Below are 27,673 nucleotides of genomic sequence, written 5' to 3' on the forward strand. Positions count from 1 at the left end.
GTAGTACGTTTAATATTACTCGCGCGGCCTAGTATTTTTATTTATTACCCTCTAAAATGGTTTATATTAAATGAAGTGGGTCGCAACAACTGATCCAAAATGGGTTTAGACTTCGACGTTCTAGAGTTTTGCAAAAAACTCCGTCAAAACCGGCCTCCACCTTACCAATGTCCTTTGGAAAAGTGTGACAAAGTATACAAGAGTTTGTGTGGGCTGCAGTATCACCTGGTGAATTACGATCATGACAACCCGACGCCCGCTACCCCGGCCTCCGTTAGCCACCGTAAGAAGGGCAGATCGACGCGGGCGCCAGTACCGACCGGCGATATAGCCCTGCAAAGTCCACCGAAAGAAGCCCTAACTTTTGCTGAAGCTCAGAAAGTGGTCCAGTTCGAGATAGATGGCAAAATTAGCAGGATTCCTATAGATCAGCCCCTGCCGATAATGTCGCTTGAGGATTGGGAAAAGAAGAATGCAGAGCTTGAAAAACCAGTGCCGTTTGTTGAGCCACCGCCTGAACCGCATGTGAAACTGCCTGAAGCCAGCTTCAAGGTAAAATTTACTGATGTTATTGTTGTCCTATGGCAACCCAGAGGTGCAAAGGGCCTTCACAATCTCGCGCCATGCTTTCCTATCTTTAGCGACCCTCGCTGGCCTCGCTCCAGCTCAACCTGACCGCTTGTACCTCACTTTGCATGGTAAACTCCTTCCTTTTCCTCTTTCGTAATGTTTTAACCCAATCCCTAACTTTTGTCAACAATATTTAGCAAAGACAGCACAAAATTGTACTTACATTTTGTACAAATGCAAGTTTTTATTGAAAGAAAAAAAAAAGAACTTTATCCATTCATTCGTTTCAGCTCATTGAGGATTACAATGAAAGAGTGTGCGATGCCCCTCCCCGCCCAAATGCCTACATCCGCTTCATAGAGAAGTCTGCGGAGGAATTAGACGGTGAAGTGGAGTATGATGTGGACGAGGAAGATACAGCGTGGCTTGAAATTATCAACAAGACGAGGGTCAAGCAAGGTCTGCCGCCTGTTTCAGTTGATACCTTGGAGCTGTTGATGGATAGATTGGAGAAAGAATCCTACTTCCAGGTACAAACAAGATATGCTCTATATTCTCTAACTGCCATTCATTATTGCAAACCTGGCTGTAAACCAGAGGGTCAAAAATCTTAATGGTACAATATTTAGTGCTAGATGCTAGTCATCATACAATACTTTATAGGTACTTTTACTGCCTATAAAAATATCAGAACAGAATAAGGTAATGTATTTTTTTTAATTAATTTAAAAAAGTCAATTCTTCTATAATGGAGGACTCTATTCTTCCTCATTCTCAGCATACTGGGCTATCCTTCACCTGCTCATGTGTTTGATGTATTGTATCCATATATTCATAGTGGTATAGGTATGGCAAGCAGACCATATGGTTAATCATTCCACTTTGTCAAGGTTAATTTTTTAATTTTCCTCTCTTTTTTATACCACGTCAGTGGCAAACAAGCATATGGCGCATATGGTAAGCAGTCACCATAGCCTATGGATGCCTGCAACTACAGAGGTGTTACATGATTTCCCTTTCTTTGTTTCAGGCGTCTCAAACGGGCCAACAAACAGCGGCCCAGGTAGATGAAGACGCAGTGTGCTGCATCTGCATGGACGGTGAATGCCAGAACACCAACGTCATCCTATTCTGTGACATGTGTAACTTGGCTGTGCATCAGGACTGCTATGGGGTATGTCCCCCACCCTATCTCGCGCGTAAACTCGAATGGAAACCTAACCGAAAGTTGAAAGATTTGCGTGAGCAACAAGAGCGTATCTCTCTTCCACTGCTCCGGCTTCAGTCATTCAGAGGTAGTTTTCGCTATGCTGCGTCTAAATGCTGGAACAATTTGCCTGTCCCTGGCGGTTTTCAAACCACGTTGCAAGGCTTATTTACTGGACCTCCAAAAGATTAACATACACTTTTGGTTGAGTAACCTCTATAGATGTCCCAACAATTTTAGTTTTATTTTCAAAAGGCAAATAAAGATTCTACTTGTTGGATCTACTTATCTTTTAAATTACGAAAATTTCAACGCACATGAACTAACATTTTATTTTATCTAGGTGCCATATATACCCGAGGGCCAGTGGCTGTGCCGGCGATGTCTGCAGTCTCCATCTCGCCTTGTCAACTGTGTACTTTGCCCAAATACTGGAGGTAACATTTTCACAAAGTATATTAATAGTGATTCTAATAAAATATAATGATAAGCCAGGTTCATACGGAACAAGCTGCCTCACGAGGAAATTTCCGCGCGGTCTCACTCAGGCAAACACACCTCGGGCACTCCTTAGGCGAGGCACGTCTTCACGGTCCGAGTTACTTCGCGCGGCATATTTCTTGCGAGGCGGATTACGAGACCTGCCTATTCACACATTGCGATTACCCGCCACCGACCGGTCTGGTTTTCAGTGAGTTTTACCGCGCGTGTTTAACAATCTGATGTATATGATGACAGATCGCAGTATATGTACCGACTAACATTATTAGTCGTCTTTAATTTGCTAAATGAATATTTTTGCATGTCATAGGAGCCTTCAAGCAGACAGACCAAGGCACGTGGGCGCACGTGGTCTGCGCTCTCTGGATACCTGAAGTTCGTTTTGCGAACACCGTGTTTCTGGAGCCTATAGGTAAGTTGTTCATGATCTTGTTGTTATGGGAAGAGGGGGGAGCCAAAATGGAGGGTGCAAGCCGGTTCCCTTACAATTCCTTACAGCTTGTGTTCAGAATAGGGCTTCTAACATTCAAAAACCAAGCGAAACGTGCGATAAAAACCCTTTATATAAAAAAAAGCGGGCAAATGCGAGTCGGACTCGCCCATGAAGGGTTCCGTATTTAGGCGATTTATGACGTATAAAAAAAAACTACTTACTAGATCTCGTTCAAACCAATTTTCGGTGGAAGTTTACATGGTAATGTACATCATATATTTTTTTTAGTTTTATCATTCTGTTATTTTAGAGGTTACAGGGGGGGGGGACACATTTTACCACTTTGGAAGTGTCTCTCGCGCAAACTATTCAGTTTAGAAAAAAATGATATTAGAAACCTCAATATCATTTTTGAAGACCTATCCTTAGATACCCCACACGTATGGGTTTGATGAAAAAAATTTTTTGAGTTTCAGTTCTAAGTATGGGGAGCCCCAAAAATTTATTGTTTTTTTTTTCTATTTTTGTGTGAAAATCTTAATGCGGTTCACAGAATACATCTACTTACCAAGTTTCAACAGTGTAGTTCTTATAGTTTCGGAGAAAAGTGGCTGTGACATACGGACGGACAGACGGACAGACAGACAGACATGACGAATCTATAAGGGTTCCGTTTTTTGCCATTTGGCTACGGAACCCTAAAAACTGCAACACTAGTCCTGTCAGTGCTATTGATCTATAAAATTTGGTTTAAATTCTGACATCTTATGACTTTCCAAAGTACACCACTAATCTTGCCACCAAATTATTAATCTAATCAATTTGTCTTAAAAATCTTAAAATATATCTGTTTGTTTATGATAGATTCGATTGAGATGATCCCAGCAGCCCGCTGGAAACTGCAGTGCATGGTGTGCAAGCAGCGGGCCTCTGGCGCTTGCATCCAGTGCCACAAGAGCAACTGCTACTCTGCCTTCCATGTCACCTGTGCACAACAGGCTGGGTAAGTGGATATAGCTCTTCGACTAACAGCGAGAAGAATAGAATAGTTTATTCGTAGACACACAGAGAATAAACATAATTACACAAAAAGAACATAGTGAAAATAAAGGAATAAGACGATTAGCGATCGACTATTCTCTCGCGCAAGAATCGTAGATACCTACGTGTAACAAATAATGTGGTGATAAAAGTGATGCGTGCATTGATACTGACTGTTAACACTGCGGTATGAGTGGTATGACATATAGTGAAATCATTTAACATTAAACACTGATAGAAAACAAGTACAATTTAAACCAAAAAAAATATCCTAAGAACCTAACAAAGACTTATATCGACCGGGATATGAACCGTGATTACCTTTTGTATTGTTTTCGAGATCCCGATATTACCGTGATACTAATTAACCGTGAATCATTCAAAACTGTTAACCCAACAAAGGGCTAAATTTCCACTTTTATACTTGGTACCTAGGCAAAATGTAGATTAGGTACCTACAGTTTCAAAATGGGTCTTTTTCAGCCGTGATATGGGTGTCTTAAAATCGCATTCATTCTAAGTAGGGGTGGTATTTCATCTGTCCAATGTGTATTGCGTCACACATTTTGCTTAGTGAGAGAGTGAGACGCAATGACATTGGACAAGTGGAATACCACCCTATGCGGCTACATATACCACAACGGTCTTAAATAGGGATGATGACACATGTTGAATTTTATAACAAAATCTAGTAAAATAGATAACAAACGAGCAATTTATAGCAACGAGGATATTAAAATAAAATATTGAAAAATTACAAAAATACAGGACCTGAAAGTTTCAAAAATTTAAGTTTTTTTTTAACTTCCAAAAACGATAAAAGTAAGGGTACCATTCGATTCCTTACATTTCATGCAATAAAATATTGTATGGCAACTATATACATAAACGCAATATTTCACCGACAAAAACGCAATTTTCTTGTTTTGTCCATACTACAAGATGGGCGATGACGTCACGGCCCTTGGCCGTTTTGTATAGGGCGTTTCGCGAGTGAAGTGCGACTGTCGGCCTTTGACTACAATTTCTGACTTTTGTGTTACTTTAATGCAATGGGTCTCATATAGACATTTGATCCTAAAAACAAACCCGATCGATTGATACCATAAAAAAAAATTAGTCATGTAGCCTATTGTAATTTCCTTCCCAGATTATACATGAAAATGGAGGCGGCAGGCGCCGGGCGGGATCCCAGTCAGCCGGTCCAAGTGGCCAAGATGGCGTACTGCGACGCGCACACGCCGGCACACGTGCTGCAAGAACGTAGGGCTGCGGAGGCCGAGGGTGACGCCAAGCCGTCAGACTTGTCGGCTATCAGGCAGAAGGGACGGGACAAGATCAAACAGGTATGGGTTTAACTCGACAGAATTCAAGATGGCGTACTATATGATCACACGTGGTACAAGAACGGCGAGCCGGGGAGGCCGAGGGTGACGCCAAGCCGTCAGACTTGTCGGCTATCAGGCAGAAGGGGCGGGACAAGATCAAACAGGTATGGGTTTACCTTGACAGAATTCAAGATGGCGTGCCATATGATCACACGTGGTACAAGAACGTAGGGCTGCGGAGGCCGAGGGTGACGCCAAGCCGTCAGACTTGTCGGCTATCAGGCAGAAGGGGCGGGACAAGATCAAACAGGTACCTATGTCTGTCAGTAGTGGAAGCCAGTCCAAGATAGCGGACTGCAAGAACGCGGAGCCGCTATTGTCATTGGCAGTTGCCAAGCCTATAATACCTACAATATAACACCTATAATATAAGCATTACTCACACAAACAAGCAACGGAGCAAACTTTAATCAATTTTCATTTGGGTTTCTTTAAATAATATTATTCATTTTTTTAGGGTTCCGTAGCCAAATGGCAAAAAACGGAACCCTTATAGATTCGTCATGTCTGTCTGTCTGTCCGTCTGTCTGTCCGTCCGTATGTCACAGCCACTTTTCTCCGAAACTATAAGAACTATACTGTTGAAACTTGGTAAGTAGATGTATTCTGTGAACCGCATTAAGATTTTCACACAAAAATAGAAAAAAAAAACAATAAATTTTTGGGGTTCCCCATACTTCGAACTGAAACTCAAAAATTTTTTTTTCATCAAACCCATACGTGTGGGGTATCTATGGATAGGTCTTCAAAAATGATATTGAGGTTCCTAATATCATTTTTTTCTAAACTGAATAGTTTGCGCGAGAGACACTTCCAAAGTGGTAAAATGTGTGTCCCCCCCGTGTAACTTCTAAAATAAGAGAATGATAAAACTAAAAAAAATATATGATGTACATTACCATGTAAACTTCCACCGAAAATTGGTTTGAACGAGATCTAGTAAGTAGTTTTTTTTTTTATACGTCATAAATCGCCTAAATACGGAACCCTTCATGGGCGAGTCCGACTCGCACTTGGCCGCTTTTTTAAGTTGCCGCAGACAAAGGCATGCATATTACCCAAATACCGGGAATTCAAGTGCAGAAAACCTATATAATAAAAGAAAATGTGTCAAGAAAGTTGCATAAAATTCATACAAGCAGATCCACCATACATTACAAAGCGATAAATTGGCAAAGTAATTTGAAAAATAAAGTCAAATTCTTTTTTAATCCATATTAGACGGATTTAAATCACTTGTTTAATCCCACAGGCGCGTCGCGTCCTCGCAATGAAGCGCACCTGGGCGCCCGTAGTCCTAGTTCCCACCCTCCCCGCCGAGCGCGTGGCCGAGGTGGCAGCACTGGCGCACGGGCCGCCCGCGTCGCGCGCGCAGCTCATGAAGCGGCTGCTGGCGTATTGGACGCTGAAGCGGCGTAGCAGGAACGGCGTGCCCTTGCTGAGGAGACTGCAGAGCACCACCTCACACCATGGTTAGTTCAACTTTTGACCGCCAAAGATGTCAACTGACGCACTACAGCCCAAAGCCAACCTTCCGACAAAGTTCAGATGACGCGCCGGATAGGCGTCGTGGCATTCAAAGGGTTTTTTAGGGTTCCGTACCCCAAAAGGAACAAAGGGAACTCTTATGGCTATATAGCAGCGGTCGGGAACGCGCGGCCCGCGGGCCGCATGCGGCCCGTGGACCTGTCACTTGCGGCCCGCGAGCCTCCCTGGCTATTTTGTATGTAATATTGACAAACGACAATGTCTAGTCTAGTCATACCTAAATATTAACAAAGTGCGGCCCGCGTCAACTTCGTTACCTACCATGTGGCCCTTGGCTGCTAAAAGGTTGCCGACCGCTGCTATATAGGATCACTCGTGAGTCTGTCTGTCTGTCTGTCCGACTATCTCCGCCCCCTTTGTGTCCGAAATTTCTTGGTCTAAAATTAAAAAAAAAATACACAAAATAGTTCTTTACCTATAGAAACGTGCAGTTAAGCGTGAGTCGGACTTAATGTACGAATTTTTATATTAAAGGAAATAAGTGTACCGCGAACAAAGTTTGTGCGGTACACTAAAAATGGAAAAAGTTCCAAAGTTCGTTGGAAAAAGTTGCGGGTTCAAGTCCTGCCAGAAGCGTAACTTTTTCCATTTTTTTCCTTTAATATAAAATTTGGAATATCGCTCGCAGACGTATCTGCTTGTTAAAAATTGATTGTACGAAACCCTTGGAACGCGAGTCCGACTCGCACTTGGCCGGTTTTTTTCTTTCCTGGCTTTTACTCCCTGCAATTTTGCACATGGTGAATTTGAATGGTTAAAGTGTTATGATGAGGCAAACGTTCGACGCATGTCAAATGTCTGGCTCCGCCTGGCTATCTCATACTTTGCATTCGGTGACTGACGGTGAGCAGCCCAGTTACTTGTTTCCTTACAAGGTTTTTCTTTTCAGGTACCAGAGGCATTCCAGATGGCACGGTCAACGTGCGAGAGCTTTGCAACCAGCTGAAGTATTGGCAAAGGATACGCCAAGACTTAGAGAGAGCTAGGTATGTCCACAGTCACTTTGACAACCTGTCTAGCCCAGTTGATAGTGATCTTGCATGTGAAGCCGATGGTCCCGGATTCAAATCCGGGTAAGGGCATTTATTTGCAGGCATATACATTTTCCCCAAAAGGATGGCTTCATTGCGAGATGGCATTGTTATTCTTATACTTGGCAGCAGTGCCATGAAAGTATTATATTAATCAAAAAATCCCCACAGGCTCCTATGTGAACTCGTCCGCAAACGCGAACGCCTAAAGGCCGAACACACTCGCGCGTGGGAGCGACTCGTGCTACATCACCTCCGGCCCGAGCGGGCCGTCCTACACAAGCTACTGCGGCTGCTGCGACAGCGGGACCACAGCGACGTGTTCACCGAGCCCGTCGACCTGCTGGAGGTGACCACTACACACACACACACACGTCTAGCACACAAGCGACTCGTCCTACACCACCTGCGGCCCGAGCGGGCCGTCCTACACAAGCTACTGCGGCTGCTGCGACAGCGGGACCACAGCGACGTGTTCACCGAGCCCGTCGACCTGCTGGAGGTGACCACTACACACACACACACACACGACTAGCACACAAGCGACTCGTCCTGCACCACCTCCGGCCCAAGCGGGCCGTCCTACACAAGCTACTGCGGCTGCTGCGACAGCGGGACCACAGCGACGTGTTCACCGAGCCCGTCGACCTGCTGGAGGTGACCACTACACACACACACACACGTCTAGCACACAAGCGACTCGTCCTGCACCACCTCCGGCCCGAGCGGGCCGTCCTACACAAGCTACTGCGGCTGCTGCGACAGCGGGACCACAGCGACGTGTTCACCGAGCCCGTCGACCTGCTGGAGGTGACCACTACACACACACACACACGTCTAGCACACAAGCGACTCGTCCTGCACCACCTCCGGCCCGAGCGGGCCGTCCTACACAAGCTACTGCGGCTGCTGCGACAGCGGGACCACAGCGACGTGATCACCGAGCCCGTCGACCTGCTGGAGGTGACCACTACACACACACACACGTCTAGCACACAAGCGACTCGTCATGCACTACCTGCGATCCGAGCGGGCCGTCCTACACAAGCTACTGCGGCTGCTGCGACAGCGGGACCACAGCGACGTGTTCACCGAGCCCGTCGACCTGCTGGAGGTGACCACTACACACACACACACACACGACTAGCACACAAGCGACTCGTCCTGCACCACCTCCGGCCCAAGCGGGCCGTCCTACACAAGCTACTGCGGCTGCTGCGACAGCGGGACCACAGCGACGTGTTCACCGAGCCCGTCGACCTGCTGGAGGTGACCACTATACACTTAGCCGTTGGCTGTTACCTCCCCGGCACCACGACCCAGGCACGCTAAGTACTGTGACGTCATTTCGTAACGGCCAACTCGAAGTGAACGGATAGTACACACGACTAGCACACAATCGGCCCGTCCTTCAATCTGTCAAATATTTCAAATAACCAATGAGCCATTAGTAGGCCGCCATTTTTGTGACCACAAACTTACTTTCATGATAATATATTATTCATGCAATTCACGGTAATCTGTATTTTTCTAATTATCCAGGTGCCTGACTACAGTACGGTAGTGAAGCACCCTATGGACCTGAGCACCATGGGAAAGAAGTTGGACCGAGGCGCGTACAAAACCGTAGACGATGTGGAGGCCGACTTCACGCTCATGATAGACAACTGCCTCGCCTATAACAACAAGGACACTGTGTTCTACAAGTAAGAAACACTGCCTTATAACCATAGTGTTAGGGTTGGTAGTCGTACAAAACCGTAGACGATGTGGAGGCCGACTTCACGCTCATGATAGACAACTGCCTCGCCTATAACAACAAGGACACTGTGTTCTACAAGTAAGAAACACTGCCTTATAACCATAGTGTTAGGGTTGGTAGTCGTACAAAACCGTAGACGATGTGGAGGCCGACTTCACGCTCATGATAGACAACTGCCACGCTTATAACAAGGACACTGTGTTCTACAAGTAAGAAACACTGCCTTATAACCATAGTGTTAGGGTTGGTAGTCGTACAAAACCGTAGACGATGTGGAGGCCGACTTCACGCTCATGATAGACAACTGCCTCGCCTATAACAACAAGGACACTGTGTTCTACAAGTAAGTGTAACGGAAACACTGCCTTATAACCATAGTGTTAGGGTTGGTAGTCGTACAAAACCGTAGACGATGTGGAGGCCGACTTCACGCTCATGATAGACAACTGCCTCGCCTATAACAACAAGGACACTGTGTTCTACAAGTAAGAAACACTGCCTTATAACCATAGTGTTAGGGTTGGTAGTCGTACAAAACCGTAGACGATGTGGAGGCCAACTTCACGCTCATGATAGACAACTGCCACGCTTATAACAAGGACACTGTGTTCTACAAGTAAGTGTAACGGAAACACTGCCTTATAATCATAGTGTTAGGGTTGGTAGTCGTACAAAACCGTAGACGATGTGGAGGCCGACTTTACGCTCATGATAGACAACTGCCTCGCCTATAACAATAAGGACACTCTGTTCTATAAGTAAGTGTAATGTAAAAACTGCCTTATAACCATAGTGTTAACAATGAAAGTCGTACAAAACCGTAGACGATGTGGAAGCCGACTTCACGCTCATGATAGACAACTGCCACGCTTATAACAACAAGGACACTGTATTTTATAAGTAGGTAAGTAAAGCAAGCAAGCAGCAAGAGTGTTCGTGTGTACTTTACATACATCAGAAGCGCTACCGTGAAACAGGAAAATCTAATTTTATCGCACTAATATGCAAGAGCGTTAGAGGCAGATGACGAAATTTCGATTTTAGTTTTTTACGGTAATTTCAGTCCATTTGTTGGGTTGCGCAAAAACTTTTGGATCAAATGGCCGAAAGAGAAGAAGCCGAACTTCATTATAGGTAAAACAGCGTAGGCACATAAAAAAACAACTTGATGAATATTTGTAAGTTGATGTATAAGATGACTTTTTAATTAATTAATTAAATAAATAGACTTGATGAATAGTCTAAAAAAAAATAAAGCAGGAAAGAAAAACTTGCGTTATTTATTGTTTTTTTTTTTTACCAGGGCCGCAATAAAAATGCGATCCCAATGCCTCCCGGTGTTCCGGCAAGCGCGGCGCGACGTGCGCGCCGCCGGCATGCCGCAGCTCGCCGGCGCCGGCGACGCCCACTCCAGCCCCGAGCGAGAGGCGCCGCGCGAGCGGGACAGGGCGAGGTCCACCAGGAGGAGCGTCGACTCGAGGCGGAGCCGCAGCAGGGCCAGCAGCAGCGACAGCGGGAACACTGCCGGTGAGTCAACTGCGCTCCCAATGACTCCCGGTCTTCAGGCAAGCGCGGCGCGGCGTGCGCGCCGCCGACTCCAGCCCCGAGCGAGAGGCCCCGCGCGAGCGGGACAGGGTGAGGTCCACCAGGAGGAGCGTCGACTCGAGGCGGAGCCGGAGCAGGGCCAGCAACAGCGACAGCGGGAACACTGCCGGTGAGTCAACTGCGCTCCCAATGCCCCCCGGTCTTCAGGCAAGCGCGGACTCCAGCCCCGAGCGAGAGGCGCCGCGCGAGCGGGACAGGGCGAGGTCCACGAGGAGGAGCGTCGACTCGAGGCGGAGCCGGAGCGGGGCCAGCAGCAGCGACAGCGGGAACACTGCCGGTGAGACAACTGCGCTCCCAATGCCCCCCGGTCTTCAGGCAAGCGCGGACTCCAGCCCCGAGCGAGAGGCGCCGCGCGAGCGGGACAGGGCGAGGTCCACCAGGAGGAGCGTCGACTCGAGGCGGAGCCGGAGCGGGGCCAGCAGCAGCGACAGCGGGAACACTGCCGGTGAGACAACTGCGAAGTTATAGGGTAGGTGCGTTAGTTTTCGTCGACTTGACGAAATTTGAATATAAACCTATATTAGTGAACAAATTTGTACGTATTGCAATCCTTAATGTCAAAACAATATATCTGTCTACATAAAAATGATATTTCGCAAGTAGAAAATTAAAAATCTGATATATTCTTTGCGAATCTGTCAAGTGGACGAAAACTAAAGCAATGACTCTATGTCGTATCTTAAGACGAGCTGAAAGGTCAAGAACCGCGACGTATCATATTATTGTAGAGCTGACTGCTCTGAATGAAAACTGGAGTATAAGGAGGATGGCAGACGACCACTTGACTACTCGTTTCAGACTTTCTTCCGGTCGGAACCACTTTTACAGTTAAGAACTCGAACTATGACCCAAATCGAATGAATTGTTCCAGACACCCGTAGTTCGCGCGCCAGGTCGCGAGCGCGCAGCCGCGGCCGCCGCGCCTCGCCGCGCAGGAGCCTCCGCCGCGACTCGGACGATGACAACAATACCGTAAGTTTCGTGAGGCATTCTTGGGATCCACTAATGGCTTCCGTTTCCCGTTTTGGGGGTCGGCATCACGTTATTAGACCGGATTTCTTTGAAAACTGTTGAGATAACCCAGACCCAGAAAGTGTATTTAGCGAGGCCCGGCCGGGCGGCCTCTATGTTTGATTTTGTTTTAAATAGAGTCATCTCCTGATAGAAATATATTTTTTAAACTGTAGCGAAAACTCTGTGATACCCACCGGTCAATTTTCGATGAAGGCTCGGCAGCACAGTTGTGTTTAGAGAGAGGGGCCTGGTGTTCCAGATGGTTACTACTCTAGCGCGTTCATATATCACTCGAGACATTTTCTCATATTCATATTCATATATTTATTGCATCCATGGTAAGTAGGTACACAGGTGTTACATAGGTAATAGTTGTTTCACATGGGCCCTGGTAGGGCACGGCAGTATTCTTAAATCTATTGAGTTTGAGTACAGTACATGCAGGTTTCATTTTAAATAGGGATGTAGACATGAATCGCGAATATATAACATGTTATGTTTTTACCATAGCAGGGAATATTAGAACGCGGAAAATCATATTTTGCAAGTGTAAATATGCGTAATAAATTAATTGAAAATAATCAAAAGTATTTAAAATAATGCCCAGTATCACGTGACTGCAAACGCCAATTGGAGCGCGTGACGTAATCACAGTGGAATCACCAAAGACAAGTTATAAAACCTGCCTAAGTGTCTACAGATTATCGTACCGAAACGCGATCTTGGTGCGGTGCGGCGCACGAATCGATAGTGTGTAAGGTGGTGCGTTAAGGACGCAGCTATAAGTTAGAGCGAGAAAGAAGGTCGCTGTCCGATGCGGTAGTGTGTTAACGATTTAAAAAAAATTGTCAGTTGCCATATAAACATGAATCTAGTATAACTGGATTGGGCATGAGTGGTGGGGATAACTGACAGAACGGGATAGTCTTATGTATCTTTCAGTAGGAGTAGCAGCGAAAGCGCTATTATTGTTTGTCCTTGTCACAGTCTCACATCTTGTTTTATTCCCCACCATAAATTGACCACCGTGATTGGTCGAATTCATTTGTTGCCCACCATAACAAATAAATTCGACCAATCATAGCGGCGCAATGCGACGCTATGATTGGTCGAATTTATATGTTTTGTCCCTCACGGAGGCACGCGTAGACCACTTCTATAGGATGCTACCTTCTATGCATATAAAGAATTTAAAAAAATGACTGACAGCAGTTTGTTTAAAACGCCGTTACGTCATCAAGATCACGTGACAGTTTGGAGCGTTTAGGCGCGAAATTTAAACACGAAACTTATTATATATGTTTTTTTATTCAAACTGAATGAATATATTTTTTTAATATTCTTTTCTGTAATTATTACGTGTCTATCTACAAAATGAAACCAGTTCCAAAAAATTGTCAACATCCCTATTATTACAAATATTATATCATTATTACTATCGTCAAAACAATTTATCAAATTATATGTCACTAAATGTTCATGCTTAAAAAATTGTTACAGTTTATGTCAAAAATATCAATAGGTATATAATGTTAATTTAATCTAATTTCTAAATAAATATTAAATATACCTACTAAACTACATAATAATCAATCCTTTGTCCCTAAAGCGAGCAAGGTTTTAATCTCCGACTTTGTCTATATCCATACAGCGCGACAGCTCTCCGGTGGTGTCGAAGTCTAAAGTAAACGCGAACTGGTGGCGCGGGCGCGGGCGGGGGCGGGGCCGGCGCGGCCGGGGGCGGGGCCGCGGCCGCAGCGTGCCCAGGGGGCGGGGCGACCGAGGTGAGCCGCACACACACACACACTCGTACCCGAGCCGATAAACAACAGTTTGGTATACAAACAGCAACACTCTTAACTGTACATGTGTGGACCTTACAAAAGGCATAATGCCCGGTTCACATTATTCCAGTCCAGCAATCCAATCCAGTGCTGAAATGCTACTGGAATAATGTGAACCGACACTGGAATGCACTGGAATGTACCCATTCCAGTGAGCATTCCAGTCCAGTGACTGGAGAGACCGTCAACTTTTCATTCCAGCTCACCCAATCCAGCACCACTGGAATAGTGTGAACAGCCATTCCAGTATTGGATTGAACGTTGAACGGTGAAAAGACTGGAATATGCCCGGTTCACATTACTCCAGTCCAGTAATCCAGCGGGCTAATCCAGTCCAGTGCTGGAATAATGTAAACGATATGATCCAGTCCAGCACTGGACTGGATTAGCCCGCTGGATTACTGGACTGCAGTAATGTGAACCGGGCATAAGGTCCACCGATGGACAGTTAACAGTGTGGGCGACACTACAGGATTTCAGCGCGACGCGCAATGTGACACCACGAAGGGGAACACATATCTCTCTTTACGCTACCGTAGCACAGAATAAATAATAGTACTAGGTACAGAAGACTCACTCTCTAACAAAACGCGTCTGTTACGATCAGCACAGATATGGCCGCTAGGTGGCGACAGCGCCACGCGCGGCTTATGGCTTTCCCCAAAATTGGGGCCGAACGGATGGACTTTTAGCTACCTGTAGCAAAGCGACGAAATCGCGGAGTGAGACACGCCTGGTATGGTGTACAAACAGCAACACTCTTAACTGTACATGTACCTTATTACAAAAGGCATAAGGTCCTTCGATGGACAGTTAACAGTGTGGGCGATGGTACACTACAGGGTTTCAGCGTGACGCGCAGTGTGACACCACGATGTGGAACACATTATCTGTACGCTACCGTACCGGCTTGCGGTCATCGGGCGGTCCGTATACTTAAAATTGACATTGACATGATCTAAACCAATGATATTATATAACCATAGATAGGTTATACTCATAGTTGAGGAGTACAAAAAATACTTCCATATTTATTTACAAATGTGCCTACGAAGAAATCTGTTATTTTTGATTAATTTTCTCATTCCATCCATCTTTGTCACACTCGTTGTTAAACATAAGGTCGTCTCTTTCTCTTTCGGTGTGCGGGAGCTCGTTAGCACGTGCACGTTTCTCGCTTGTCCAGCCGCGTTTAAAGGCAACTTGTCCAATTTGTCACAAGTTTAGCGCATCAATTTTGGAACGCCTACAACCTATCTTGAGTTATAAATCATTAATCTAAACATACACTTAAACCTTTGTTTTTCTTTTCCAGATTCTAAAATGATAGCCTATATTTTGCTTACGCGACCGCTTTCAGTACAAAGAAATGTCCATCAGTATTACAAGTTAATAGCAACATTATTTGTTTTTTTGTACACATTTATGTGCAATAAAGTGACATACATACATACATATTTGTGACTTTCACTTATTGGCCTGTTATTTTTCTACCTCTAACATTTATAGTAAAACCCAGGTAACCCGGCGGTGACCGACACGCCTACGTCGGGCTCCGAGACGCCAGCGCCGTCTAAACCCGTCGAGCGCACGCAAAAGCTGTCCACGCCGGAGAAATCGCCGAACAAGTCGCCCAACAAGTCGCCCAACAAGTCGCCCGTCAAGTCCGCCAAGTCGCCCCTCAAGACGGCCAGCTCAGGTCAGTGCCATCGCTGATACCATAGTAACATAGTTATTAATTGTACAAAGTGTGCTATTTAAATGTTATACGAGCAATTATTTATACTCGTATATTTCGGGGATCATGGAAACGGCTCTAACGATTTCGATTAAATTTGCCATATCGGGTTTTACGGGGGCGAAAAATCGATCTAGCTCGGCTTATCTCTGGCAAAACGCGCTTTTTTGAGTTTTTGTATGTTATGTCTCTCAGATATTTAACAATTGAAGTAGATAGCGCTGTACGTTCCCGTACATTATGCGGTTTCTCTGATTGTCCAAAGTAGACGTTTGACAACTCAGTTCCCAGCACAAAACGAATTTCACAAATTCTAGTATTTTATTCGCAAAAAAACATTAAAACTTATTTATTGTAGACCCAGCTCAGGGTCCATGGGGGGGGGGGGCATGACCATTTTGTATGTTGTATAAAACGGAATGTAGGTACATAACGTAGGTGGTAATGCAGATGAGGGGGAGCTCAAATAGCATCCTGAGAATGATAGCAGACAGGTGGGACTTGGATATCCTCCGACATATCTTGCGACATAGAAAATAAGTATTTTTTTTTAGTTTTTATGTAATAGGTAGTTTTACTAATGTAGTTTTATAAGTGTCCTGTAACTAACAATCTATGGATCTGCGGAATCTGATTTTTTTTTTTTTATAAAATATTGTTTATTTTTGCATAGGTTTGGGTCTCATCGGAGGTTTGAGGAAGCCAACGCTGCTGCTTACTCCGACAACCGTCGCTACGCCGCCTAAGAGTTTCGGATCCGATGGTATGGATGTTATTTACAGCCTTATTACCTATTGCTAGTGTTACTTCAGTCCTAGGACTTTCTTGACACTTAGGTCCACATTTTAAAATATTTAATTATCAATAATATTTTTTTCTAATGTAAGGCTAACCGCCCAAGGTGCCTAGCCTAGGTGACAATCAAGGCTCGGAACTGGTTTTTTCTTCATACAAAAAATACCGGTATTATTATGTTCTTTTTCGTTCTTTGGGTTATTATTTCATTTTTAATGGGACAATCTAATAATACGAAGTTGTTACCTAAATACATGATTCAGTCCTACGTAAAGTGCATAAAATAATTCAAAATATTGGGCTATTTTAGGTTTTACAAAAAAAACAGTTCCGAGCCCTGGTGACAATCACTTGCTGTACGACAACGACACGCTTTGTGTCTTTCTGTCACTCTTCCATATTAGTGCGACAGTGACGGTGCGTTACCTTCGCTACGGAGCGTAAACGGATGGCATGTACGCTACGCACCCAGTCATTGTCACTACATAGTATAAAACAAAGTCGCTTCCGGCTGTCTGTCTGTCCCTATGTATGCTTATATCTTTAAAACTACGCAACGGATTTTGATGCGGTTTTTCTTAATAGATAGAGTGATTAAAGAGGAAGGTTTATGTATCATTTGTTAACCCGAGCGAGGCCGGGGCGGGTCGCTAGTTTAATATATTTGATTGTAAAACTGTGTATTTGTTGACAGCGTCACTCCCCACTTTATCAGCCAGCCTCGGCAGGCCGCTGGAGCCGTCACCCAAGAAGAAAGGCCGTGGACGACCGCGGAAGTGCGACAAGGACAAACAGACCTCTTCACCCGACTTATTTCGGTTAGTATACGAGTAGTGTGGCATGTCATAATCCATAGTAATATTATAAATGCGAAAGTGTGTCGGACTATCTGTTACCTCTTCACGCTTATACCGCTGAACCGATTTAGTTGAAATTTGGAATACAGACACTTTGAAATCTGGGAAAGGACATAGGATACTTTTTATCCCAGAACTCACACCTCAAAGGGGTGAAAAGGGTGGTGGACATTTGTATGGGGAATCAATAACCGTTGAACCGATTTAGATGAAACTTGGTATGCGGATAGTTTGAGCTGTTGGGGAGGATATAGAATAGTTTTTACTTCCGAAATCTTCCCTCAAGGGTGTAAAAAATGGGGTGGAAATTCGTAGAGTGGACCAATTTGGGGATGAAAAAGGTACCCAAATTACTTATTCCACGCAGACGAAGTCGCGAGCAAAAGCTAGTGTGTCCATATTTGGTGAATACTCTTTCGCCCGCCATTTGCGATCTGTTCTCCTACTTACCTTGGCGCTTTCCTGTAAATTCTTAAAAGGGTTCGGTATCCGTTTTGGCAATCTAGTCCTTGGTATTGAAACTGGCTTTTTTTTTCGAAAGGTAGACCACACCTTTAAGGCCTTTCTATCCAGAGAGGAAAGTAGACATGGTACCAAAACAGGTATTTGTTGAAAAATATGGAAAGTATTTATTTGTGAACGAAAATTTGTTTACTTATATCTGAGGCTGAGTCACAGAATAAATAATAGTACTAAGTACAGAAGACTCACTCTCTAACAAAACGCGTCTGTTACGATCAGCACAGATATGGCCCCTAGGTGGCGACAGCGCCACGCGCGGCTTATGGCTTTCCCCAAAATTGGGGCCGAACGGATGTACTTTTAGCAGTTTTAGCTACCTGTAGCAAAGCGACGAAATCGCGGAGTGAGCCACGCCTGCTTAGGTCGGTATTCCACCAGTCCAATTTCTTTGTCCATTGTGTATTTGCGTCTCACATTTTGTTTAATGAGTGAGACGCAATGCACATTGGACAACGACATTTGGAACAATTGGACAGGTGGAACACCAGAACACCACCTTTAGCGCTTTTCTTGTAAATTATTAAAATGGTTCGAGATCCGCTTTGGCAATCTCACTGACAATCCAACCTCTAGACTGAGCTTAGGCCAATTCTTTCATGAAACCGATGCTGCCAAAAATACGGGGGTGCGGGGGGACGAGGTGAGCGAATCCCGTGCCGTGATTGGTCCGTTCAAAGACACGAACCAATCACGGCACGGGATTGATTCGAAGATGGAGTAACGTTACCGTATGTGTGGCAGAGGGGGTAGCGCGACTATGCTATGTCTAGAGGTTGGATTGTCTAGTCCTTAGGATTGAAACTGACATATTTTTTTTCGAAAGGTGTGGTCTATAAGGCCTTTCTACCCAGAGAGGAAAGTAGACATGGTACCAAAACAGGTATTTGTTGAAAAATATGGAATGTTTATATTTATTTGTGAATGAAAATTTGTGTATTTCATATTTGAGGCCTAGTGAAAAGTTGTTTGTTTACAGGACGGGCCTCGGCGAAGGCAAGGCGCTGTCCACCCCCGTGCCGGCCTCGTTCCTGCAGTACCGCGGCACCACCGGCGAGGCCGGCTCCGACAGCGACCTCGCGCTCTCCAGGTGACGCTCTAACTTCTATAAGTATGCTGTAATTAATTATGGGTGTCATTCTGAAAACCTAACAACGTTTGTCCTAAAGTCACTTGCCCTAACTGGTTTGTCCTAATGGGCACATGCCCTAACGATCAATTGTCATAACGATTATTTTTCATAATGTAAGGTTCTGAAAAATGGTTAGGGTTAGAACTTGCTGCCACAAAAGTGGGTTAGGTTAGGGTTAGAACTGCGACCCTCGCAAAAAAGAAAATATGCTTAATAACATTAGGATAAGTAATCAATAATTAGGGAAACCAAAATTAGGGTTTTTGTGTTAGGACAACTGATCATTATGACAAACAATATTAGGGAATGCAAAGATAGGAGAAAAGACTTTAGGGATTCAGATATAGATCCGTAATTATAACATTACCAATAAAGGATGGCTATGTCTAATAAGCTATCACAAAACGTATGAAACAGAAGATTTTTTTTTTTCATTTTCTATATTCACCTTTCAGAGTACAAGATACAGACATTACATACAACAAAATCACTGGGTCATGAATGGATGGGATTTTTGTACAGTCAGCAACAGATATACCTGAGCGGGCAAGGTGTCCAAGAAAACATATACACTTCAATCGTCACAAAAATAAGGACATCTAAGTGGTCATTTTCACGTAGGCTTTCAGTTCGTCACATATATCTTAACTTCTGAGTTTTTCTTTAACACATACACCCTTATTTAATCACAATGACAATAACGGTTAGAAAGTCAGTAGTAACTAAGCACTCAAATTCAAGCTGCTGTCATTAATACCTACACGCACTGCCAATCACGTACGTCAGCAGCCAGGGTGCCACCAGTTGCTAAGCAGTTGTTATTTCAATGGTAACTAAGCATCAACATTTTTGCTGTTTAACTTTAAAAAAAATACTGTAGTAGCTACGAATTGACACCTCCTTTCTTAAAGAAGTATTTTATCGTCAAGTGTCAAACTTAGACAATAAATAAGTAGGTTCTACGAGAATGATCGGTTTTTATTTTAACAGTCATAGACGGTCGTTTTTCCAAACCGTAGAGCATATAATATATGTTAATATATTTATTTAGCCCGCTTATTGTACTAAAATATACTATATAGTACTAAAATACGATGCTCCGAATCGATCAAAGAACGAAGGAGAAAATAATTGAACTGAAAGAGGCTGATCTAGGTGTTACTGATAGTTCACTGTCCCAATCTGACATGTAAACCGTATGGCTTTGTAATAGAGGCTAGCCGTGGCCCCACGTGAGGAGCACGGGCAGTAATAGTATTTTATGCAACCGTTGTTTAAGAGGGGTCAAAAAAGGCGAGTGGCGTGAGTAACAATTTGAGGCGAAGCCGAAAATTGTTAATAAAGACGCCACGAGTATTTTTTGACTCAGTTAAACAACGTTGCATACAATACTTTTTCTACGACCAAACACTTACTTTGAAATAAAATTGTAAATTTAACAAATATTTTTCATGTCATCTAGTGGACTTCTACCTACGGTATCTACCTGTTTTTAGTGATTCTTGTGCTATTACTGATATTTCTTCAGGCGTAGACACTAAGTTTTTGTCTTCATCCATTTTAACTTGAAAGACACACTGTTTTTTAACACAAAAGTTAAGTTTTCATTTGACAGGCACAATAATAGTATTCATATTCAAGATTCACAATATTTAAGAAGTAGCAAAGAATGGAGGGTACGAGCGGGAAAAGAATGAATGAAATTAAAAAAAAAAACATGTCTATGGTTCCCTTATTTGTCAGATATGACATTCACAGTATTCACACCCATAAGCGAGAGCGAGAAAGATATATTTCTTTCTCGCTCTCACTTATGGGTGCGACGAACCAAGGTCGCGTTGCGGTGCGACAGTGTGTTATGACTATAAGTTTGGCAACAATGTATTTTTTAAGTGGCCATTACACGAAGTATTATAAAAGAGCCAAAAAGATACTGCGTGTATGCACAAATGCTTTTTTAGGGAATAGACTAAAGACTTGTCTTGACAATTTTAAGATAGGGTTTTAAAGATGTGTGCACGACCCTTTAAATGACAAATAAAAGTACGGGAGTAGAAAAAGGTGTTAAACATATCGAACTATCAAGAACGGTGCCTCCTCTTCTATAGATGTATGCGATAAAAACATCACTGACATGCATATAAGTAATATGCTAACTGTTGACCATAGGAATGATGAATTTTGTTTTTACAACTTAGTATAACCTAGCAGTAAACATCAAATGGCATTCCGCACAGGAGTAATCTAAGGAACGCCCACTGCGGGTTCAAACCTACAACGTCCTGTTAGAAGTCTTACATACGCTACATGTGACCTATCTTCAAAAAATATATAAACTGCGAAATTAACATAAAACCAGAAGATACAAATAAATGATGGAAATGAAATCCCAAAAAAAAAAAGCTGTAATCTCTAGGTGCGTGCGACTGAGATTTGAACCCGCGATCTCTGCTTTGAAAAGCAAACGCTTGTTACTGAGACCACAACGTGCCTTGACAATTGGCTCTAAATTCGGCTTCAGTTAGCTTTCGCTATGTGTCATTCGTTTTGACGATTCTGCTAAAAGAAATAAAATAGTTTGCTGTAAGTTGACCGAGAGGTCCCTGACAAATAGTTCAAGAGCAAAACGTGAGATAGATGTATGCGATGACAAGACTGTACTGCTTTCGATGATTGTCAAAACGCTTTACCTGAAATTAGCATGGCTATTTTTCATTCAATATTCGACCATACTTGTATGCTTTAAACGTCTATTTTTCCATATTGTTCAGATATATTTGACACGTTGACCGCTTAGATACCAGTGGTTTTTTGACAGCTAAGGTATCAATGACTTGTTGTAAGTGTAGAAATTAATGAATAGCGACTGTTAAGATATTGAGCGCTCACAAGTAAATACGACCATGACAGTCAACAACTTTTTGACAGTTTAAACGTTTACCTCTCTTTGAGCACCTGGAATGTATAGCGACTTCTGCTGCTGACTGTATGCTAATGCTACGAGCAGAGATGGGCAAAATGTATCCGTCTCTTTTTAGTTGGCAACCTGCGATAGAATCCCTTGGCCCTAAAATACGCTGGAGTTGCTCATTGATGGCAAACCTGAGCGTGTAATAAAATATCACTCGTGTTATTTGTTCGAATAAAATAATGAATAATTCATTCATTATGTGAAAATGTAAACGAATGATGACTAATCCCATGACGAATGATTCTTTATTCGAATAATTCTCCGAGTACTGCCCAACTCTAGCTACGAGTGTAATGTACTAATGTAGTAGTAGTAGTAATCACTTTATTGTACACAGCACAGATTTACATAACATTTACAGAAATAAATGTACAAAGGCGAACTTATCCATAGAAGGGATCTCTTCCAGCTAACCTGCGAGTAATGTAATGCGTCATCGTTCGCAGGTCGTCGTCAAACAGCTCCGTGTGGTCGTGCTCGTCGTGCACACACTACGCCTCCGACCGCTCACGCTCCGCCAGCTCCAGCGACGGGTCAGTACAAGCTTTCTCTATGCAGTCTCTCATTAACACGTTATTATAGGAAAATATTAATTATTATATTATTATTATTCAGAGCCCACTGTGTCCCACTGCTGGGCAAAGGCCTCCCCCCTCTTCCTCCACTCGTCTCTGTTTAGTGAAATATCTGGCCAGCCTCCCAAGGAGTATAAGTTATCCCGCCATCGCCGACGAGGCCTGCCGGCTCCCCGGTTAGACTCGTGGGGCTCCCACTCTGTGGTTAACTTGGCCCACAAGTCGTCCGGCATTCGGCAGACATGTGGTGTGTGGTGCCCAGTCCCATTTTAACTTAGCCGCTTTCCGCCGCTTTAGGAAAATATTAAAGTGTTCACATATAATACCTAGTACAATCTGAGTCTTAGAGCTCTTTCCCACTTACATCGAAGTTTTTGCGGCTACGGTTTTAGTAGTATCCGTGCTGGGGTCCCGTTGTTTCTCATAAAGTTTTAAGTCATAATGTATTGTTTGTCATATTATCACTAGTCATAAAACTGAAACCGTTAACATTACAGGATTTTCGTTAGGTTATCCTATAGATAGATAGGTTAGGTTTGTTTTATGGCAATCCTGAAACTTTACGCGTTACTGAGAAAAATCAAATCATGTCTAACGAAAATGCGGACAAACAATACATTATGACTTAAACTTTATGGGAAACAATAAAGACACTACCTAGACAATCTGAGTCTTAGAGCTCTTTCCCACTTACGTCCAAGTTTTTGCGGATACGGTTTTAGTAGTATCCGTGCTAATATAGTAACGCACACACGAGCATTCTGTTTGCGAGATACTGCACTCATACTACAGAAAACTGGATCTTGCAACAAACCGTACCCGTGATGATGATGATGAGCTCTTAGATGTGTAGAATCTGTAGAGATAGGCGAGCGAAACGAATGGATACCTGATAACACCCGCTAACGCGTGGAAAAATGGTAAGAAGGCCTATTTAAGGACGCTATAGACAGATATTTTAGAAATATAAGGATGGAAATAAGTGGTATTATAAATGGATTTGTTGTTCTAGGTCTAGCTACAACGACACAATGGACTCGACATTGGAAGGCAGCGGCGCGGACCGCCGCGACCGGCGGCGGCGCACCTCGCAGTCCGACCAGAGCCGCTCCGGCCAAGACTCGCCCACCACACCGATTAAGGTCAGCTAAGCCTATATGCTATGGAAATATATTTTGGTGTAATATTTAAAACTTTAGCGTTTTGAACACATAACTCACATTTGTAGACGGATCTATCGCGAAATATATTTTTAACCGACTTCCAAATCTAAAAGGAGGAGGTTATCAATTCGGTTGTAAGTTTTTTTTTTTTTTTTTTTTTTTATTTTTTTTTTTTTATGTTTGTTACTCCATATCTCCGTCATTACTGGACCGATTTTGAAAATTTTTTTTTGATTGTATGTATATGCATACAGATTGGTCCCGTTTTTGTCAAAACCCAGTTCTGATGATGGGATCCATGAGTAATCGAGGGAACTCCTCAAATCTTAAAGGCATACATATAGTGATTTTTGTGTTTTTATCAACAAATCAAGCATATACATTTAAAAAAGTGACATTTGATGAAGTGGAACTGCTGATGATGATCAGAACGGAACTCTTCAACGACGCATAGTACACGTTTGACGATTTGTCCTCTTCGTTATGTTTGTTAAGCAAGTTAAGTTTTTAAGCCACATTTTTGTCAAGCTCGAGTTCTGATGATGGGATCCATGAGGAATCGAGGGAACTCCTCAAATCTTAAAGGCATGCATATAGAGATTTTTGTATTTTCATCAAAAAATTAAGCATTTTCATTAAAAACTGTCGCATTTGATGCAGTGGAACTGCTGATGATGATCATAACGGAACTCTTCAACGACGCATAGCTCGCATTTAGCGATTTGTCCTTTTCGTTATGTTTGTTAAGCAAGTTAGGTTTTTAGGCACATTTATGTCAATCTCAAGTCCTGAACATGGGATCCATGAGGAATCGAGGGAACTCCTCAAATCTTAAAGGCATACGTATAGAATTTTATATATTTTCATCAGAAAATCAAGCATTTACATTATAAACTGTGGCATTTGATGAAGCGGAACTGCTGATGATGATCAGAACAGAACTCTTCAACGACGCATAGTACACGTTTTGTGATTCTGAATTTCGATTTTGACTTGGACTGGGCCCCGGACTCCGGACTCGGACCCGTACTCGGACTCGGACCCGTACTCGGACTCGGACCCGGATCCGGACACGGACCCGGACCTTGATCCGGAAAACCACTATGATACCTAAACTAAACAAACCACTATGATTACCATAAAATGTATACATATTACCAAATAAAGTATAAGCGCCGTTAAGTGGGTCCAGGCTAGTAGTTAGAGAAGTCGGTTTTTTTTCTATTAAAGATTATATTACCTTTATTTACCGACATTTCGACACAGATTTCACTGGTAGTCACTGGAGTTAGCTGCGACCACGACCAGTGAAACCTGTGTCGAAACGTCGGTAAATAAAGGTAATAAAATAAATTTCGCGATAGACTCGTCTATAAATGTAAGTTAATATATTGTGGTTATGAAAACGGATTCGGTTTAGTAAATAAACGTGACACCAAGCTAGTGGTGCCCTCACATGAACGACAAATCCGATTATCAAACACACACACAGTAAAATAAGTGCGGGTTGCGGCCCGAACAAGTGACATATTCAATAACGTAACTGCGCACTATGAAATTTCCCATTAAATAAATTTAAGAAAACATTTTTATGATGACAATGATGGTGCAACTACCCCTAATGCTATCCAAATACTTACCCCCTTATTCATAAACTTGACGGACCTGATTAGTTAATTTATCTTTTATCCCTTTGTTACAAATACATAAGTCAAAATGACATATAAAGACAAACAATTCATAGCTAATTCGGGCCAATAACAACGGCATTAGTATCATCATCTTCCTCGCGTTATCCCGGCATTTCGCCACGGCTCATGGGAGCCTGGGGTCCGCTTGACAACTAATCCTAAGAAAAGGCTGTACTAGTTTTTACGAAAGCGACTGCCATCTGACCTTCCAACCCAGAGGAAAAACTAGGCCTTATTAGGATTAGTCCGGTTTCCTCGCGATGTTTTCCTTCACCGAAAAGCGACTGGTAAATATCGAATAATATTTCGTACATAAGTTCCGAAAAACTCATTGGTATGAGCCGGGGTTTGAACTCGCGACCTCCGGAAAGTCACACGTTCTTACCGCTAGGCTACCAGCGCCCCATTAGTATGTATGTACTTATTAAAACTATACTTCTGAACTTAATTTCATAATGATGACGTAATCGCAGGGCCGCGGCACGCGCTCGTCCACGTCGAAGACGCCCGTGAAGAGTTCGCTCCAGCCAGACGTGATCCTCGAGCCGCTGCAACTCGTCTGGGCCAAGTGCAGGTAAGCACAGGTCCATTCACAAGACCTGGCACGAATGGAACGAATGAGTGAATGAAGATCTAATACGCGGATTACACTCTCGCGCGAGCCACGAGACGAGCCGCGAGCCGCGCCACGAGACGAGAGTGTAAGCGGTGGGCTCGCGGCTCGTCTCGTGGCTCGCAAGCTCGTCGAGCTAATATAATTTAAACACTAACGGCACGGCATAAGGTTTATAACCGAATGACAAGCCGAACGCGAGTGTAAACGGTGGACTCGCGTCTCGTGGCGCGGCTCGCGGCTCGTCTCGTGGCTCGCGCGAGAGTTTAAACCGGGGGTAAGAAGAAGAAAATCTATGCGTGTAGTGTGTATCACAAATCTATAAAATGGCGGCTCTGATTCTGACATGTGTCACTCATACAATGAAAGTATCGTTCATTCCATTCGTGCCAGCTTTCGTGGAATGACCAGTACCATGAGCTCTACAGAGGCTGTGTCATACATTTTTGGCTGGTCATCTTTTCTATGGGAGCCAATTTTTTTTGCGATTTCGTAGTTGGACCCAGAATAAAAGTTACTCCTCAGTATATCCTATATATTTATCTACATCGGTAATTTAAAAAAGACATACCTACACACGCGACATACGCGAATTCAATGCGATTTATAACTTTCCTAATTGATAATGATAATGGTCGAATTTAGTCAACCAAATAAGTTAAGTATACTTGGTCAACCAGATCTTGACAGTAGAAAAAGGCGGAAAATTTGAAAAATGTAGGCGCCAAGGGATATCGTCCCATAGAAAATTTGAATTTCGCGCCTTTTTTTACTGACAAGTTTTGGTTGACCAGCTATAGGTACCGTATTCGGAAAAAAAATCTAATTTACCTTACGTGTTCTTAAAAATTAACTTCTCGAAACAACTTTAATGGATCCAAAATTCGTATTTCAAGATTGGGTATCTTAAAGCGTGTTTTTAAATCGAATATTATACATAGCACGTCTCTCGCTCCATTTTCGCTGTCTTTCCTGCTTCATACATTTACGTTACGGTTGTGTAAAAGTTTCATCAAACTCATCATTTGTAAGTATTTCATTCACTCAAGCCTTACTCGAGAGCAATACAAAGGTTTTATATATAAAATGTATCTCTTTATATTGCTCTTAAACTCTTTCATTTAAATTTAATTATTATTTAAATAGTTCAATTGATTATTGAAAATTAGCCCTTATTCATTCCTCCACAGAGGCTACCCCTGGTACCCAGCTTTAATAATCGACCCAAAAATCCCAAAAGGCTTCATCTACAACGGCGTTCCGCTCCCAGTACCGCCACAAGACGTGCTAAACCTCAAGAAAAACCATTCACACGAGCCAGTCCTCTACTTAGTACTATTCTTCGATGTCAAACGCACATGGCAATGGCTGCCGCCTAACAAGCTAGAACTTCTAGGGGTAGAGAAAAGCATAGATCAGGCTAAGCTGGTGGAATCTAGGAAACCGGCTGATAGGAAGGCGGTGAAGAAAGCCTACGGGGACGCGATGCAGTTCAGGAAGCAGGTGGATTGTGACAAATGACACAGGTTTAGATACAGGTCGAGGAGACCGAATAGGAACAGGACGTTCAGCTTCGGGAACTTCTCCATGATGCATATTAGGACGCCAGAGGATACGAGCGATTCCAGCGATTAATGTAGTTTTGAAATTTCTATGTCTTGAGGGTGAGTTAACT

The 27,673-nt window shown here is 43.3% G+C and overlaps 1 protein-coding gene and 1 long non-coding RNA gene across 2 annotated transcripts; one reads left to right on the plus strand and one right to left on the minus strand.

The window, feature by feature from the left end:
- On the plus strand, nucleotides 1–27,673 carry LOC134656984 (bromodomain-containing protein 1). Its single transcript, XM_063512549.1, has 22 exons — nucleotides 1–552; nucleotides 861–1,100; nucleotides 1,601–1,744; nucleotides 2,121–2,214; nucleotides 2,589–2,690; nucleotides 3,576–3,714; nucleotides 4,903–5,098; nucleotides 6,393–6,612; nucleotides 7,578–7,674; nucleotides 7,891–8,068; nucleotides 9,262–9,425; nucleotides 10,785–11,008; nucleotides 11,958–12,058; nucleotides 13,752–13,884; nucleotides 15,464–15,643; nucleotides 16,356–16,445; nucleotides 17,172–17,295; nucleotides 18,833–18,943; nucleotides 22,403–22,489; nucleotides 23,544–23,673; nucleotides 25,859–25,959; nucleotides 27,189–27,673. The coding sequence occupies exons 1-22, from the start codon at nucleotides 100–102 to the stop codon at nucleotides 27,517–27,519; spliced, it is 3,639 nt and encodes a 1,212-aa protein (XP_063368619.1). The 5' UTR covers nucleotides 1–99; the 3' UTR covers nucleotides 27,520–27,673.
- Nucleotides 19,496–21,976, minus strand: LOC134657017 (uncharacterized). Its single transcript, XR_010097572.1, has 2 exons — nucleotides 21,190–21,976; nucleotides 19,496–20,131 (listed from the first exon to the last, which is right to left on the minus strand). It is a non-coding gene; the product is annotated as an uncharacterized LOC134657017 (long non-coding RNA).

The sequence above is a fragment of the Cydia amplana genome, chromosome 19 (genome assembly GCF_948474715.1).
Source record: "Cydia amplana chromosome 19, ilCydAmpl1.1, whole genome shotgun sequence".
NCBI classification, from domain to species: Eukaryota; Metazoa; Arthropoda; class Insecta; order Lepidoptera; family Tortricidae; genus Cydia; species Cydia amplana.

What these genes read in the sequence shown, in the direction of transcription:
- LOC134656984 (XM_063512549.1), top strand. Translation starts at nt 100, where the DNA reads ATGGGTTTAGACTTCGACGTTCTAGAGTTTTGCAAAAAACTCCGTCAA. An exon ending in AGCCCGTCGACCTGCTGGAG is followed by an intron (nt 8,069 to 9,261) that starts GTGACCACTACA and finishes CTAATTATCCAG; the next exon opens with GTGCCTGACTACAGTACGGT. An exon ending in TCCGCCAGCTCCAGCGACGG is followed by an intron (nt 22,490 to 23,543) that starts GTCAGTACAAGC and finishes TTGTTGTTCTAG; the next exon opens with GTCTAGCTACAACGACACAA.